Source organism: Cydia pomonella, chromosome 23 (assembly GCF_033807575.1).
Source record: "Cydia pomonella isolate Wapato2018A chromosome 23, ilCydPomo1, whole genome shotgun sequence".
Taxonomy (NCBI): Eukaryota; Metazoa; Arthropoda; class Insecta; order Lepidoptera; family Tortricidae; genus Cydia; species Cydia pomonella.
The window spans coordinates 12,849,574-12,868,226 of NC_084725.1; the positions used below are offsets into that span (position 1 = coordinate 12,849,574).

At 35.4% G+C, this 18,653-nt stretch overlaps 1 protein-coding gene across 3 annotated transcripts in view; it reads right to left on the reverse strand.

Moving 5' to 3' along the window:
- The window catches only part of LOC133530602 (fibrillin-1-like), a 41,041-nt gene extending 32,477 nt beyond the window's left edge, over window positions 1–8,564 (reverse strand). For 2 of the 3 annotated variants that reach the window (XM_061868578.1, XM_061868577.1), the window contains exon 1: window positions 8,372–8,564. In XM_061868578.1, coding sequence (XP_061724562.1) covers window positions 8,372–8,432 — 61 coding nt within the window. In that variant the 5' untranslated portion in view covers window positions 8,433–8,564. The remainder of the gene's footprint in view (window positions 1–8,371) is intronic. The other variant, XM_061868576.1, reaches the window with a different exon arrangement.
- Between the last annotated feature and the right edge of the window lie 10,089 nt (window positions 8,565–18,653).

Consider the following 18,653-nt stretch of genomic DNA (forward strand, 5'->3'; position numbering starts at 1 on the left):
AATTAAATGTTACATGTAGCTTTGTTGTAATACGGGCATTACATTTAACTCAACCAAACAATTGAAAACGACATTTCAAACATCGATCGTCCGAGATAGTACTTAGGTTTAGTAGGTAGCAAATGTATTAACTCGTACGTGCTCGTACTAAACACTAATCAATATGTAAATAGGCCCTAAGGCAAGTGTACACGCTCTTAGGGGCCTTATAAGATAAAAATAAATTATTGATTATCTCCGAAATGAAGCTAATTAGTATACCGGTGTCCTTGAGAATTAATATAAGCTCAGGAATGCACCCTAGAAATTAACGAAGTATAAAAAAACACGGTGCATAAATAGTACGGGTCACCGATGTTCCGTTGAATAGTCTTGCGGTTAGTATACCTAAATAAACTAGTTTTATTATATTTATAAGTACCTACTTTTAATAGCTTACCGCCAAGTGACCTAATTGTTATAATCAATTAAGTAATTCATCGTAAATTGAACAATAAAAATAAATGGCAATAGTTCTCAAGTAACCTACTCATAAAATTGCAATGAATATGCATTACCTACGCAATTACAATTTAAACAGGTTAGTATTAAATCGATTACAATTGGGTTCAATTAACATCAAAAGTATTCTGTAATAATAAATTAACAATAAGTTTCTGACAAAGATTCATTTTTGGTTTTATCGCTGACTGTACTTTTCTTACCGCAAGCACACTAACTAACAAACCAACTCATATACTAACAAGGCAAGTTAAATAATAGTACATTTCGATGCTAGTGCGGAAAGTATGGAAGAATGACATTTCTGCACGTGTATCGGCGGTGTTTTGAGCTTACTGTGGGACTTAGTCAATTTGTGTAAGAATATCCTATAATATTTATTTATTTATCGGACGACGTTTTTTAATAAAGTTGCGAAAAAATAATAAAAACAACAAGTATTTTTTATGAATATTCTATAACACAGAAACAATTGTAAATATAAACATTGTACTATTATTACCTAAGTATCGTTATTGTTGATTATTTGCGTATCGTATATTTAAATTGTATAAAAACAATAACGAAACCTTTGTTTGTGTTGCCTTTGGAAACTCTAAAAATGCTTGCATTAAGAAAAAACGCCTCTTCATTTACAGGCATTTCGGCAGCTATTCCGTTCCATTCAGGCAACTTATTAAGAATTATATTTATAATAATAAAATATGAAATATGTATATTTTTATTATTCTGACATTAACAGTAGGTTTTTATGTCCATTGAGACTTTTAAAGGAAACTAACATTAACACTCATCAATAAGTAGTCTTGAATTGGAACAAGTATAAATTTAAAAAAAATGGAAAAGTGAATATCACTACATAGTTTGCGAAATCAAACTTTCCGCACGCTAAACAGCTACATAAAGTAGCACTTTTTGAGCAACTGTATTAAAAAAGCTTTTTTAAAAAGAAGTCAAGAAAACAAACGCTTATTTACGTAATGACATCTACCATTTGCGTACCTACCTATTGGGACCGTGCGAAGTGCATGGTGGGGGTAAGTAAAGCGATCCCAGCGCATAAGGTGGTAAAAATTAGAGCTGCGGATAGCGTCTCGAAGCGTTTGAGATGTCTGTGCATTTCGTACAAGTTATATGACTCGAAATGAAACTTTAATATACGATTACTCCTTAAATATTCGTTTATATTGTATGGTATAAGGACCCACTGTAATCTGTATGAAATACTTAATATAACTAACGTATTTTATTTGATAATGATTAATACTGTATCCGTGTAAATACTCGTAGCTTTGCAAATGCCTCATACTATGTGATATTTTTCTAGAAGTTAAGAATGGTTATAGTAAGTTATCCTTAAAAGATAGACATTCAACATCGCGGACTTTTTTGTAGACCCATGACAGAGAGACAACCCCACCATACATTGTGTTGTTATAGCTCAAACGGATTAGGCAGCACTTTCGATTAAGGAGCTTTAATATAGCCAGCGTGTTTTTTTCCATCAACATCGTTATATTTCAACCAATTTACACAAAACCTTAACAAGTTTTATACCTAAACGTTCCTCAAGAATCACTCTATTGATAGATGAAAGTCGTATGAAAATCCGTTCAGTAGGTTTTAGTTTTGGAGTAGTTTTATAAGATGTAGTGCATTGACGTGTTCCCCTAGACTTGCGGACGCTAGGTGTGCGACAGTAATGCACATAGCGAATAAATTCACTTAAAATATTACTAGAAGTAATAATATATAATCAATATATTAAATTTGAAATCGCGAAACGTCTGGTTGACGTAACTGGTGACCGAAGAGCGGCGGCTTCCTCGCACAACGTATCAGTATTGCGATACAACCAGGAAATGCCGCCAGCATCCTTGGTACAATGCCTCAAGGGCCTATTTTAGATATAAGCTAGTTATAGTAATCATCTCTATATATCCATTATGTATATTGTTATTGTAAATAAATATATCGTTATATCAATATTAATACCAGTGGTAGTAATTATTATTAGGTACTTAAATGTTAATATTTTCATTTTTCAACTATGGGATGTTTTAGCTAGTGTTGTGTGTTTTATTGTGTTTTGGCTAGTGCTGCGATCTGGCGGCAGAACATTGCAGTAATACTCCATATCGGTAACGCGTTGGACCGATAATTTAAAGATGTGGGATCGAGTCCCACGCTGGCCAGAAGTGATCACCGTGGATTTTTTCTTTATGATTGACATCTCCATATATAATTTATTACTTATTAGGTACTTAATAAGTAAATTATGAAGAATTTTTGAAGTGAAAACTTTTTTAGTGGCGGTGTGCTCTTTTTGTGATGGGGAAAAAATGTTAAACTCGCGACAGATCACGTGACCGACAGATTCGTCAGATTGAAAATTCGTAAGACGGACACGTGACCTGATCGAAAAACTGTTACAATGTCATTGTAGCCAGTAGACCGCCGGCGCGGCGCAGGAGAGGAAGTATTGTAATTTACCACATAAATGATAGTACTTTTATACCGATAATTATAGCAATTCGTGCAAAATTATTCCCTAACCATTCCAAAATATCAAACATGCACAACGTTAATATTCAAATTTTGACTTCTGAAGGCACTCCCGGAGTGCAACCCGTTGTTTTTTTTTACGAAGGCCACAGTTTTTATTCTCAAATCATTAATCGTAATAATGTAACATATAATCGTCTCACTGCTCTGAATTGGCCATTTTTTATAGTCACCAGATGGACTGACATCTGGATGGGTTTCAACACTCACATGTTCTTATAAAAACATTGCGAATTGCTAACAGATTGTCCTAATTGTATACCATCATCCTCACTGTTAAGGGGAGACTAACTCAAAATTGTAAAAACAAAAAAAAATTGTTTTACGGTTATATTATTTTTTACACTTTTGTGTCATTTTACTTTGTAAATTCTCTATGTATCACGTTATTTTATATGGGTGCTTGCCTGAAATAAAATCAAATTTATTTATTTCCTTTCTTTATTTATCTTGTGTCTTAGATTAGGCATTTTATTATATGAATATAAAAGTAAAATACAACAAAGCATACAAAAATAATACAAAATACATATAAACTTATAAAAAACCTAACCTAGGGTGCCGCCAGCAGCGAGGCAGGGCCCAAGCTGCCGGTGGTCAGGGCCGCAGAGAGAGGAACCGGCGGACTATCCGCGCCGTGTCCAAGATCACCGCCTTCTGCATCTGACCCTTGATCCAACCACCTAGCGAGAGTCTCTCAAGGTGTTGATCGAGACTCTTCGCTATGAGACCATTCGCTGAAACGACTATCGGGACAATGATCGTCGAATCAACATCCCACATGGCGGTTATCTCGTGGGCCAAGTCTAGGTACTTACTTATTTTATTATTAAATAAGTTTATTTCATTGATATGCATGTGGTAAGCGGACCACAAATATCGATCTGTTGTAAGCCGCATTCATTTTATGCATGTGCGCGTAAGCAAATGCAAGAGTAAAACCGGCCAAGAGCATGTCGGGCCATGCTCAGTGTAGGGTTCCGTAGTTACTCTTCCGTCACAATAAGCTAAACTGGAGCTTAAAGTATAGTAAATTGTTAACCAAGGAATGAAACGGTACCTTTCACCCGAGTTAAACAAATAGGCATATTTGCATAATCAGTACCTAATTAAAGTAAGTCTTTTTACTATGAAGGGGAAACTTTTTGCGATAACTCAAAAACAGCTAAACTGATCATGTCCACTATAGTTCTCATTTAATGTATTTCTTAAGCTTTACTTCCACGATTTTTTTCATATTTTTTGGACCTATGGTTGAAAACTTAGAGGGGGGGACACATTTTTTTTTTCTTTTGGAGCGATTATCTTCGAATATATTCACTATATCAAAAAATGTTTATTGAAGACCCCTATTAGTTTTGAAAGACCTTTCCAACGATACCCACACTGTAGGGTTGAAGCAAAAAAAAAATTCACCCCCTATTTACGTGTAGGGGAGGTGAGACTTAGTCAATTTGTGCGATAATGTCCTATAATATTTATTTATTTATAAAAAATAATATAAAATAGCTACTGATATTGCCTAGGGATCAGACAAGCAAAATTTTTAAACATAAATATAATTTTGTTTCTTTAAATCCTGGCGTTACACCCACTCTTAATCACTGTTGATTTTGGAATTTAAACCTTCCTGCTTTAACAAATGATTGACTCTTGAAAGAAGTGACGTTTAAACTTTGTTTCAAATTAATTTAATGCTTTTGACAGTTAAGTAGGTCGGACTGTCAAGGTCAATGCTCAGAATAAATAACAGTACTACTGTACAGAAATGACACTTCCTACAAAACCGAAGTTTGACAGCGATTCAAGGACGAATCATGTTGTCCCTTTCTAATGTATAGCATAGTAAATAGACTCTCTCATAGGACATTTCAACATCAGACCAGCAAAATGTATGATACAGCAAAATTTTTTTTCGCGTTTTCATGGTTGGTCTCATATTAAAAGTTGTTCAGAATGACCTATATCTTCTTTTCTTCCTCAGCAAGTATGCGCACACTGTTCGGCATACGCCTCTCCAAATCACCTCCAAGCAGCCCGATTTGCTGCTATATTTTGACCATATCATGATTATGACATTTATGACAAGAACGTTGATTTAAGAAAAAACGGCCTTGCCATGTTTAAGAATACCGAAGATGTTAATAAAAGTTTGGAGGTCACTTTAGTTAACACATGTATGTTAGAAAGTGATATTCTCATTAAGTTTGAGCTACAAGCTACATTAGGATCGCTAATCCGGAAAATAACAGCCGTTGACGGTTGACGGATTACAGAGGTTTTCGGATTATCATCTGCAAAATGCTCAATTGACAACATTTCAATTTTTCAGACCCTATAATTTTATTGGTTCTCTACATTTTAATTAAAACGAGGAATACGCTAATAGTTTATTTTTTTCACTAGGATTTGTATTTACTTTTTTTTTAATGTGTACTTATTCTAAAATGGTGGAGGGTTGCCGACTGGATTAAGCTGGGCAAGGACAGGGAGGCATGGAAGAGGATGGAGGAGGCCTTTACCCAGAAGGGGTCCATATTTCATTAGCATTAAGACTAACAAATTAATTTATGTACTTTTTTTTTTCTTTCTACTACAACCAACTAACAAAATTTAAATGTACCTATATATGCGAAATATGGAATAAATGGCTTTATTATTATTCTAAAATGGCGTAACTCCAGTTCTACGCTAGAAGCTAGGTCTTATAATCTGACGTTGTCTGTCATTTTCAATGTTTTAAACTGGTCCGTTGTTGTTTTAAAACAATTTAGACAAAATATCAGATTTCTACGACGATTTGGATATTATAACGGATACTGATACACGAATACGATACCAGGCTTTCATACGGATACGACGGATCAACGGATAAACACTAACGAATGTAATGTAATTAATTGTTTGTACCTATCGATATCTTCGACGAATCATTTTTGCTATTTTTGCAGTAGGTAAGGGACGAAACAGTATTTGGTATGCTTCGGCTTTGTCAATTTTAAAAACGATTAGTAGATAGTAACTTAACTATCTATAAATAAATTTATCTTTGTTTTGAAATTCAATCAATACGTCGTATTTAATTGACAATGTCAAATCCAATATTATGACAGTTAATTTTTTTTCGTGATGAATGGCAATGGCATTTTACGTATTGTGCCGTAGAATTGTTACCAATTACAACATTTTTTTTTATTCTTATGTAATTTTTGAAATTAGCCATATTAATATATTGCAGTGTTCAGGAAGCAAAATACTTACAAATTATATATAAAATTTCAGGTTTTATAAAAATGAAATGTCAATTATGTTATAATAGTACATTACAATATAAGTGCGAAAGATAGAAAATTCGCAACTAGTGTTTTAAATCGACACGAGTTGCGAATTGCCTATTCGCTCGTATATCGCACAACGTTTTACAGCACATATGGCCTTTTAAATTTTTGACATAGTTAAGAAATGTGCTAATTATCGCACTAGTGCGATAAAGTAGCACCATATTACTGTAAAATTGGTTATAATGATAAACTTTGTAAATGCTAACGTAACATTTTTAATGTTGTCCTTGTGTCTAAAATACCTATTGATCGGTTAGTTGCGTACCTATTCTGTTTAAAACGTCTTTAAATGTTAATGTATTTATTACTGACCGAGCGTTAGCCAAGGTATCCGTTTCTTGGGCAAAAATGCTTTCGAATGTTCGGATATTCTGTTCTGCAGGTCGCAATTTCTCACTCGATTCTAGAGATTTTTTGTGAGCAGGTTTGTGTGTCATTTTATTTAAAACTTAAGCGGCAGTATGGACTATGACGTGTACGACTATTGCGAGGTCGCTGTGAGAATGAATGACTACCCCAAGTAAATGTTTCTTATTTTTTAAACTTTTGGCGAGGTCTACAACTCAAGGAAAATACTAACTATGAAATACCAAAAAAACCGGCAAAGTGCGAGTCGGACTCGCGCACCGAGGGTTCCGTACAAACATGTAGGTATAAGTAAAAGTTCACCCATCACGACAATCGAGTCATATCAATTATTAAAAATATTTTTATTATATGATGTAACTAAAAATTTAGGGTTATCGCAATTTTTTTTATCTGTGCTCTAAGACGTTACTTCGTACCAAATTTCAAGAATCTGAGTTCACGGGAAGTACCATGTAGGTTTTGATTCCCTTGCGAGTGTCGAAAATTTGCGGAAATTTGCGGCATAAACGGCTCTATCTTTTGATTGCGTTGACTTAGAAGTTTGATTTTTTTCACAGCTCCAAGGGACAGCATTTGAGTATTTGATATAAATTTCAGCTTGATACCTCCACGCGTTCCTGGGGAAAAGGGTCTTGAGAGACAGACAGACGGACGGACGGACGGACAACAAAGTGATCCTATAAGGGTTCCGTTTTTTTCCTTTCGTGGCACGGAACCCTAAAAATCAAACCAAATCAAATCCAAATGAACGCAATAAAAAAATTATCATCATTTAGAGTATTTGTATTGTATTGTATCATTCAAATTTATCATTTAAAAGTCAATTCTGCCCGCTAACATAAGGAAACAACTCAAAATATGCATCTGATTACTTTGCCCCACATGTGGATAAAATGCAACTTTCTCATTAGTTTTACCAGTTGGTGTGGTGGAAAAAAAATCTAACCATATTGTGACAAGGGGATGGGCTGCGCACATCTTACAAATCGTGATATCACATGTAAAACTCTGTAGAACACAATCCTCGGTGCGCGAGTCGAGGTTATTGTCCGAAAAATAACAAATATTTAAAAAAAAAAAGTTAGTTAGAACTCCTACTTATTACTGGACTTAATATTAAACAGTTAGTGATTTCGATATGAACTCTCAAGAAAAAGGGGGGGGGGGGGGGGGGGGGGGGGGGTGGGTTGTTATAAAATCACAAAATTCGTAATTTTGGATTAATTTTTTCGTGGCGTAACTTTTGAATGACCTCTTATGTTGTTTTTTTCAGGCGCACCTAATCTTACAATTCGATTTATTTTTTTCCCTTAATCTGTCCTTTATAATTAAGTGATCGTCACAGCCTAAAAATAATTAATTATATTAATTTAAGCTATATTCATTCATTCCTTCAAATTTAAATATGAAGTAATTAATAACTTTGCCGCTCAATCATTCAATTAAACGTTTCATTAATTAATTTAAATAGCGAATGTGTGATGAATGAAATAAGCAAAATAATTGCATTAATTCCAACTTAATCAGCGCAATGTAACCCAATGCACTATTTACGCAAGAATTATCAGCACTATCATAAAGTAAACAATACATACCGTAAGCAAAACTACATAACACGAATACACACACAACACTTAACTTCTTATTAAATTCCATTTTGTTCACTTAACAGTTATTTTGATCGAGAGAATTCTATAAAGAGTTCCATTTCAGTTTGAAAGTTCGATTTTTAAATTAGGAACGCTCCATGGATCCTTGCGCGAACGGCGTGCGCCTGAGTCGATCTATTTCGGTCGCGCATGCACCTCTCTGTCTTGGCAAAGATTAGGAAAATACAGACAGCCTAGTGAGACAAAGGCTTATCATAAGAAGTAGTGACCCTGCCTACGAAGCCGATGGTCCCGGGTTCAAATCCTGGTAAGGACATTTATTCGTGTGATGAGCCCATGCTCATCACACGAATATTTGTTCCTGAGTCATGGGTGTTTTCTATGTATTTAAGTATTTATAAATATTTATATATTATTTATATCGTTGTCTAAGTACCCTCAACACAAGCCTTATTGAGCTTACTAAATAATGTCCTATAATATTTATTTTTTATTTATTTATTTTATTTTAAATGCATTTCTTATTCTCATAAAGTTTTTTGTTTAGGTTTTATTGCAATCTTAGGCTAGATATGCCTCTTAATTGCCTGTTTACCCGCGAAGAGAAACAGTACTTAAAGAAAATTTTAATAGCATCTCCTGTGAATAATGTATAGACACTTGACTTAACATCTGGCTCTTAATTATCAGCAGCAGGCATACGTAGTCGGCCGGGCATGATTGTCTCGGAAGTTGGTTTTCACAACGACCATAATATGAATAATATAAGCCACTAAATTCATGACAAAGTCCATCGACTCATCCATTTCATACATTGTAGAAGGAGGCCTCTTGCAATCTTTCGACGCCGGTAAATTACCTTTTTTAATCCGTTTAGTTGTTTATACCTAATGGCTGCTGTGACAACCAACTATATCCGCATGGATTGTGATTACAACAGAGCCCCTAGTGTAAATCTATTCGATTTCGTGACGTGACGTACGCGTTTGCGTTAAGTCTCACTTAGTATGGGATTTAGAAACAGCGCGCCAAGCGAGACATTTAGAAACTCAAAACTCCCCATACAAAATGAGACTAAACGCAAACGCGTACGTCACGTTTCGCTATCGAATAAATGTACACTAGGGGTACAGTACAGTATTATAATAAATAATAAATCTTTATTGCTTTAAACCTTACATTACAATTCATATTGTAAAATTTTGTAGGTAAGACAGGTGTATTAGGTTTGTAACACATTTAGGTAGTGGGGTTGAGCCTCTGCCTCCCGAAGTAGGTCTAAGCCTGTGACTCGGGAGTCAGCGATTCCTCCTTGATTTGGTAACAATGGTATCAGCAAATAAATTCGATTTTGAAACGTGACGTACGCGTTTGCGTTTAGTCTCATTTTGTATTGGATTTAGAAAGAGCGCGCCAAGTGGGACGTTTTGGAAACTCAAAATCCTATACAAAATGAGACTTAACGCAAACGCGTTCGTCACGTTATGATGTCGATAAAAATATACACTAGGGGTACAGGTATCAATGAATGTCGCCGAAACCGAAAATCCAATTCACATCGTGTATGTTACGTGCTGACCTGATCAATCAATCAATCATATCATTTATTTCAGGTCAAAATAGGCCCATTAGTCTGATAGTTATTACTTAAAATACTAGATTAGATTATACATTAACATTATTCAAAATATAAAATCATATCCGTTTTTGATGAGTAAGTAAATGTTAAATGTACATTATAGGAACAAACTGATAAAAATGGAATATAAGTTTAAATAATATTATATGCAGATGACACGACAATTATTGTAAATGATGAATGTGATGACAAATTAACTAATAAAATACATTCATTATAAATTAAACTTAACCTAAACTAAAGCCTAAAAACTATTCGAACAACCCACCCCGCATCGTTCCCGGCGCAAAGGTGCCCATTACGCTTGCCGCGTTTCCGCGTTGAACCGCGATAGACAATCTCTGCGCCAGGAACGACCCGGAGCGGGGGTCGAGACCTCTCTCCCGCAGGCGACGCCCCAGCTCCCCGAGAAAAATTTTCCCCTCCGCGCACCAGCAAATATAAAATTGGCATTAAAATAAAACAATATATTAAATTGGTAATCAGATTAAAACAATAATCATACCTTCATTGCAGTTAAATATAAAAAGGGACAAAATGAATAATTAAATTAAATCGTAATTATTTTTGTAAAAGGTCAAATATGTACCTATAGACATGCATATACAAGTATTTATGTCGATAATTGTAAATTCAATTAAAATGATCAAGTTGATAAATTAGGTCAAAACATTCGCAACTAGATATCTCAATAACCTATCCCAGTTGCTAAGGTTAGCTAGAATCTCTCCCTTTACTATTCTCATGTGTGTAATGGTCAAAAATCATTGGTTCAAAGTGTTCAAACTTCTAAGCATAACATGTCTTGATAAAAAAGAAACACTAAAAATTCGGCCAGGATTTCTGAGGGGTTCGGTCGTTCACCAATTTATTTCGGTTATTGTCTAATGATAAAAACATGTGTCGCATCTGCTTATTATTTTAATCTTTGCACCTCCCACTCGGTTGCAGCCTGAGTTATGGGACGCTCAGGACGTTCTACGTCTTCAGAAGAACAAGGTCCTAACTCTCTACCAGCTGCATATATTCTTAGGCCTTTTTAATTTGTCTAGTTGCATTTTGCTACACAGGAGAAGAAAGTAGTAACAGTCTGTGATATTCATACGTTGTTAGTTCTTTTTTGTTTGGTTAGTTATCTCAGGGCTTATAGTTTTGTATTTTGTTTATCTTAAAGACAAAAGCAAACAAAAAATATATGGAAGGTAGAGACAAGGAACAAAATCTCGATATACCAAAAAGTGTCCGACAAAAAACCATAAATAGGTGGCGCTACAATACCTAGAATACTTGAGAAAAAAATCTAATCATAGACAGCGCACTTCACTCCGTCAATAACGCCTAGGTTCTTAGCTACTCTAGCGCTACTCGGGAGAGGTTTGGAACTATTATTTATAGCTGACAGCTGGACACTTTTGCAACAGTTCTGCCTAAGGAGATTCTGTTCCTTGCCTCTACCTTCCATAAAAACATACTTTAACGGTGAACTTTTGACAGGTTTGAGATTAGAAGCCAAATGTCAAAGAAGATAAGTATACCGTATATTTAGTATGGTACCGAACTATTTGGCCACTTTGACTGCTACAAAGTATTTGACGCTGACTGTACAGCAAGAGCATTGATAAAAATTTCACCTCACCAATTGGTAAAGGCCCTCTTGAGTGTTCAAAAACTAATGGGAAAATTGCATTTTATCCACATGTGGGGCACATGCACATTTTGAGTTGTTTCTTTGTGTCAATGGTGGAATTGACTTTTAAATGATGATTTTGAATGATAATTTTTTTTTATTACTTTTATTTGGATTTGATTTGATTTTTTTTTGTTTTTGGTATTTTATAGTTAGTATTATCCTCGCGTTGGTGTCTGTCGTGAAAATTTTGTGTTTCATTAGGAGGCAATGTTGTATTTAACATTTAACCCTAGTGGGTTGAGCTAACATAAATAAACAACTCAAAATTTGCATCTGATTACTTTGCCCAACATGTGGATAAAATGCAACTTTCTCATTCGTTTTTGAACAATGAAGAGGGCCTTTACCAGTTAGTGTGGTGAAAACCTATTTAATCAATCCACTGTATAAACATAAAAGTGTCAGACCATGTACCGTCGCCATCAGATATATCGGAGCGACCAAGGTGGTCAGAAATATCTGAACACGCCTCTATTGCCAAGGCGTTAGAGTGCGTGTTCAGATATTTGTGACCACCTTGGCTGCTCCGATATATCTGATGGCGACTGTACCTAACCGCGAAGTGATTCTTGGAACAGTTAAACCGTACTGACATCAACCATTTTAAATGATTCTAAGTGAACCTTAATGCCTTTAAAATAAGGTGTAATATCAGTGAACAATGGACAATTATATCTAAACAACATTTAATTGCTTCCAGTTGGATTGTGTTTATGTCTGACTTGTCTGATTTATTTCTGTTCATTATTTGCGTAATGTTTGATGAGTTTCTTGGAATTTTACGTGAGAAACATTATCATTTGATATTTACCAGTCGTTTTTAGGGTTCCGTAGTTTGGTGAAGGAAAACAGCATGAGGTTTCGTCAGGACAGCAGGAGATAATACGTATTATTATATGTTTATTAAAGAAATGCAAAGGAAGATGAGAAGGAAGGAAACCAAATTTCAATTGATTATCATAAAAAAGGTACTTGCAAAGTAAAAAGCCCTAGTGCACAAACGTATCACTTTCTGCACACTTTTTAGAACAAGAATGACCCTCTTTCAGAGCATGAGAAATGAAAAATGTTCTTCATCACACTTGCCCGAAATAGATCTTATTTCATGCAGGTATACTGAAGGACAAAGGCATGTATTGTTCCCGTAGGAGTTATGGATTGAAAAAGCTATAACTCCTGAGGGAAAGGCACTCATTTCTGCCAGGTAGTTTGGTGCTGGAAAGCAGTAAGAGCGCTTACAGTCCGGGGCTGAAATGATGCCTTTCACCCGAGTTAAATGCTCTACTTTTTATTTCAAATACGAGGAAAGTAAAATATATGAGTTTTTTTTAAACATGACTAAGTATAATATTTTATAGCATTTCTTGAAAGTACTATCAATTAACCATTTAGGTAAAAGTATCGTTATTTATGGAATGAGGAGTAATATCAGATTGGAAATTGCATAAAATCCATTTAAAATCAAATTTTAATTGGGTATCGTAAAAAAAAAAACCTTACTTGGAAAGTGAAATGCTCTAGTGCAGAAACATATCACTTTTTGCATACTTTTTAGATCAACAATGACCCTGTTTCAGAGCATGAGAAATGTAAAGTGTCTTACAATAATAATAGGTAATGATCAATAACCATAATTTATTTTGTCATAATGTTTTTATTGTCCTAATATTATTTCTCCTAAGATCACCCGTATAAATGCGTTGATAGGTTTATTTATAGGCTTTTCACATAACTTGGGTACGGTGACAGCTGTCATCTCAATACAATTTTGCATTAAGGATATAAATTGTATGTAGATGACAGCTGTCTCCATACTCAAGCTATGCAAAACATAGTCCTTCTTCCTCGCGTTGTCCCGGCATTTTGCCATGGCTCAAGGGAGCCTGGGGTCCGCTTGACAAATAATCTCAAGATTTGGCGTAGGCACTAGTTTTTAAGAAAGCGACTGCCATCTGACCTTCCAACCCAGAGCGTAAACTAGGCCTGGTTGGGATTAGTTCGGTTTCCTCACGATGTTTTCCTTCACCGAGAAGCGACTGGTAAATATCAAATGCTATTTCATTCATAAGTTTCGAAAAACTCATTGGTACGAGCCGGGTTTGAATTTGAACCCGCGACCTCCGTATTGCAAGTCGCACGCTCTTACCGCTAGGCCACCAGCGCCCTACGCAAAACATATTATAGTAATGTTTTAAATAACTTGGGGTTTCAAATAAGCTTCTAGATTACTGAAGAATTCGCTCTAAATATATAAAATTAATATGAAAATACCACAAATCAGTCTGAGCGTGTCTCACCTTAAATGAAACCTGAATTTGCATGAATTTTAAATACCCAAGGTCTCTGTGAATGAATTAAATACAATAGTATTAATTTTATGACTTCCATATGAATACAATTTAATGGCTATCGTCAAGGCGATGTTACATCACCCCCCTTATAAGGAGTGTCTGGTTATTATTTAGAATACCTTCCAAACTTTTGGAGGACCAGTATAATAAGATCCCCTAGGCAGGTAGGTACAGAACGGTGCACAGAATACATCATCAGACCTCGATCTTGACAAAAACGTGGCTTCAAAACCTGCATGCTCAATAAACATAACGAAGAGAACACGCCAACCGTGAACTATGCGTCGTTGAAGAGTTCCGCTCTGATCATCATCAGCAGTTCCACTTCATCAAATGTCACTTCTACAAATGTAAATACTTTGTTGTATGAATAATTGTTGATGAAAATGCAAAAATTACTACATGTCTGTCTATAAGATTTGAGGAGTTCCTTCGGTTCTTCATGGATCCCATCATCAGAACTAGAGCTTGGCTAAAAAACCTAACTTGCTTAACAAACGTAACGAAGAGGACTAATCGCCAAACGTGAACTATGCGTCGTTGAAGAGTTCCGTTTTTATCATCATCAGCAGTTCCACTTCATCAAATGTCACTTTCTTTTAATGTAAATCCTTGATTTGCTAATGAAAATACAATAATCACTATATGTATGCCTTTAAGAGGGGGAGCGCTGGTGGCCTAGCGGTAAGAGCGTGCGACTTGCAATCCGGAGGTCGCGGGTTCAAACCCTGGCTCGTACCAATGAGTTTTTCGGAACTTACGTACGAAATATCATTTGATATTTACCAGTCGCTTTTCGGTGAAGGAAAACATCGTGAGGAAACCGGACTAATCCCAACAAGGCCGTGTTTACCCCTCTGGGTTGGAAGGTCAGGTGGCAGTCGCTTTCGTAAAAACTAGTGCCTACGCCAAATCTTGGGATTAGTTGTCAAGCGGACCCCAGGCTCCCATGAGCCGTGGCAAAATGCCGGGACAACGCGAGGAAGAAGAAGATGTATGCCTTTAAGATTTGAGGAGTTCCATCGGTTCCTTACAGAAATGGATCCAATTTGAGATCTTGAAGTCAATTGATAAATATTTACCCAAATCGGCTAATCATACTTAACTATTTTTGCCTCATCCATGCACGATTATAAGCTATTAGTAACTTATTATTTTGTTACTAACCATGCTATGGAACGTACACGTGTTCTGAAAATAAAGTGAAATGAATTGAATGAAGCTTTTTAAATACTTCGGGTTTCTCCCGAGCATTCTGTCAATAAATAAATAAATAAATAAATATTATAGGACCTTATTACACAAATTGACTAAGTCCCACAGTAAGCTCAATAAGGCTTGTGTTGAGGGTACTTAGACAACGATATATATAATATATAAATATTTATAAATACTTAAATACATAGAAAACACCCATGACTCAGGAACAAATATCCATGCTCATCACACGAATAAATGCCCTTACCAGGATTTGAACCCGGGACCATCAGCTTCGTAGGCAGGGTCACTACCCACTAGGCCAAACCGGTAGTAAATATATATTAGAATGAGGCGAGTGGACGGTAAGCTGTAGAAATCACAGGGTCTGAGCAGATGTGCTAAAAGGTCCGAAAGCTACTAATTTTTTGACCAAACTTTTCTGACACAGTCTCCTGGCCTCTGCAAAATTACGAAAATGCACAGATTAAAGCAGCGTAGGTGATCATAAGGTACCCAAGGTACCAAGCAGGCCAGTCGTATTTTTAGGGTTCCGTAGCCAAATGGCAAAAAACGGAACCCTTATACTCGTAGATTCGTCATGTCCGTCTGTATTGTTATATTGTTCAAACTTGGCAAGTAGATGTATTCTATGAACCGCATTAAGATTTTTACACAAAAATAGAAAAAAATACAATAAATTTTGGGGGTTCCCCATATTTAGAACTGAAACTCAAAAAATCTTTTTTCATCAAACCGTATGGGTGTGGGATAGGTCTTCGAAACTGATATTGAGGTTTCTAATATAATTTTTTTCTAAACTGAATAGTTTGCGCAAGAGACCTTCCAAAGTGGTAAAATGTGTGCCCCCCCCCCTCCCCCCTGTAACTTCGAAAATAACAGAATGAAAAATCTAAAAAATATATATATTACCATGCAAACTTCCACCGAAAATTGATTTGAACGAGATCTAGTGAGTAGTTTTTTTTAATACGTCACAAATGGTACGGAACCCTTCATGGGCGAGTCCGACTCGCACTTGGCCGCTTTTTCTTGAGTTTAATATTAACATGCAGTTTTGTTTACTATGGTACCTATTAGCGAACATGGACGCAATATTTGAACCTTTTTACACCCAATTACAACCCACACTTATAAAAGTATGATATTATGAAAGCAGTATCTCCTTCTGTATGGCTATCCAAATTTATAACCAGCTGCCTAAATGTATCTTAGAATGTCCTACAAACCACTTTAAGAAAACACTAACCACTTACTTGCTTTTGGTAACTGTAGTTACCAGCTGTCACCCTTATTTTATTATAATAATAAATTCTTTATTTCGAAGCAAGTAACTCCATAGGTGTTAGTGTACAAATTCGAAATTAGAATAATTAAAAACTATGTTAGTACTTAGACTAAGATAGATTAAAATTAAAACTACGAACATATTAAATATAAGTATAAGTATAGCTAAATATATGTATATATATATATATATATATATATATATATATATATATATATATATATATATACATACACATATATTTAGCTAATCAATAAAATTTACAGCTACACTCTTTACTTGCCCTATCCAGTAAGCAAGAATCGGGCAATAAAACTTGACAGCAATCACATTCAGAATGCTATTGGGACTCTGTCTCACTCGCGTCAGCAGGGATGCAATCTTTTTTCGCATGATTGCAGGAAACCCATCAGTGCGTGCCTCGCAAAACATGCCTGACGCGCTACACCTGCTGGGCAAGCCCAACAACATTCTGAATGTGTTGTTGTACTGGACTCTCAGGGCACTGTAGGCACGCTTGGTATACCTCACCCACAGGCTGCTCGAGTAAAAAGATTGGCAATAAGCTTTAAAAAGCGTTATTTTTACTTCATTGGAACATCGAGCAAACCTGCGGGCAAGCATATTTCCACGTACCGCCAGTGCCCTGCGCTCTCGCTCTATATCCCGGTCATCACTCAAGTCATCTGTAATAATAGAAGTCACTGAAAAATATGAAGCATGTGAGTGGCTAACGGAATGGCTACTAGACTAATGTTTTTAACTCAGTAAAGGACTATTTAGCAAATGTACCAAATATCTAATCGCCACGAATTATTACTATAAAATTGTTACCTATTTTTTTGACTTGTAAATAATTATTGTTAAATATTGCATGCCTTCGGTGGTAGAACATAAGACACTTTTTCTAATCACCACCTTATGTAATTTAATTATGTTCTTGCAATAAATTATATTGATTGATTGATAGGCAAGCTTAAAAACCGTGCCTTTGACGCACGTACCTTACTTACAAATAAAACTGGGGAAATTCACATTATTATAAAAAAACACGATTTGTCCAGCATCAAAATGTTTGGTATATTTCGAATAGAACAAATTTATATAGGTGTCCAACTATTTGCCACAAAATATTGAGATAAACACTTTTAGTTTCCCTTCAAGAACATTCGTATTCTGTGAATTTCCGATTTTTTTTTATGAAAACTATGTCACAACCTCATTTAAGTTTTATCGACTAGGTACCATAATGTAATAAGTTTAAAATTTTGATTGAATTTTGAATTTTGTAGCAAAGTAGCCATATTTTACGGTAGCATGTCTCCCTCTATTAACTTCATCCTAAAACTAGTTAATGATTTCTGTACCCCTAGTGTAAATAAATTCGATTTCTAAACGTGACGTACGCGTTTGCGTTTAGTCTCATTTTGTATTGGTTTTAGAAAGAGCGCGCCAAGCGGGACGTTTTGGAAACTCAAAATCCTATACAAAATGAGACTTAACGCAAACGCGTTCGTCACGTTATGATGTCGATTAAATTTACACTAGGGGTACTGTTCTTAAAATAAATTTAAAAGTGGAAAAAATTATTGCCTTGGGTAAGACTTGAACTCACGGCCTCTGGATTTCTATTCTGACGAAGCGAAGAGACTAATAATTTATAAACGAAACTAGCTGTAATTAAGATAGCTGTGACAAATCACACGTGGGCGATAACATCAAACAAACGTGTATGATATAAATATAATACACGTTACTGGCTACAGATACGACACTCTTTAACAAATGGTCGGTTTTTTTTATTTAGTTATAGTATATAATAATTTTTATTTATATACGTGAGATATTTTACATATGCGCATCATAAACTGAACATGTAGCAAAAGATGGGACGATTCTATAATTTTTGACGACCGGTTTGGCCTAGTGGGTAGTGACCCTGCCTGCGAAGCTGATGGTCCCGGGTTCAAATCCTGGTAAGGGCATTTCTTCGTGTGATGAGGATGGATATTTGTTCCTGAGTCATGGGTGTTTTCTATGTATTTAAGTATTTATAAATATTTATATATTATATATATCGT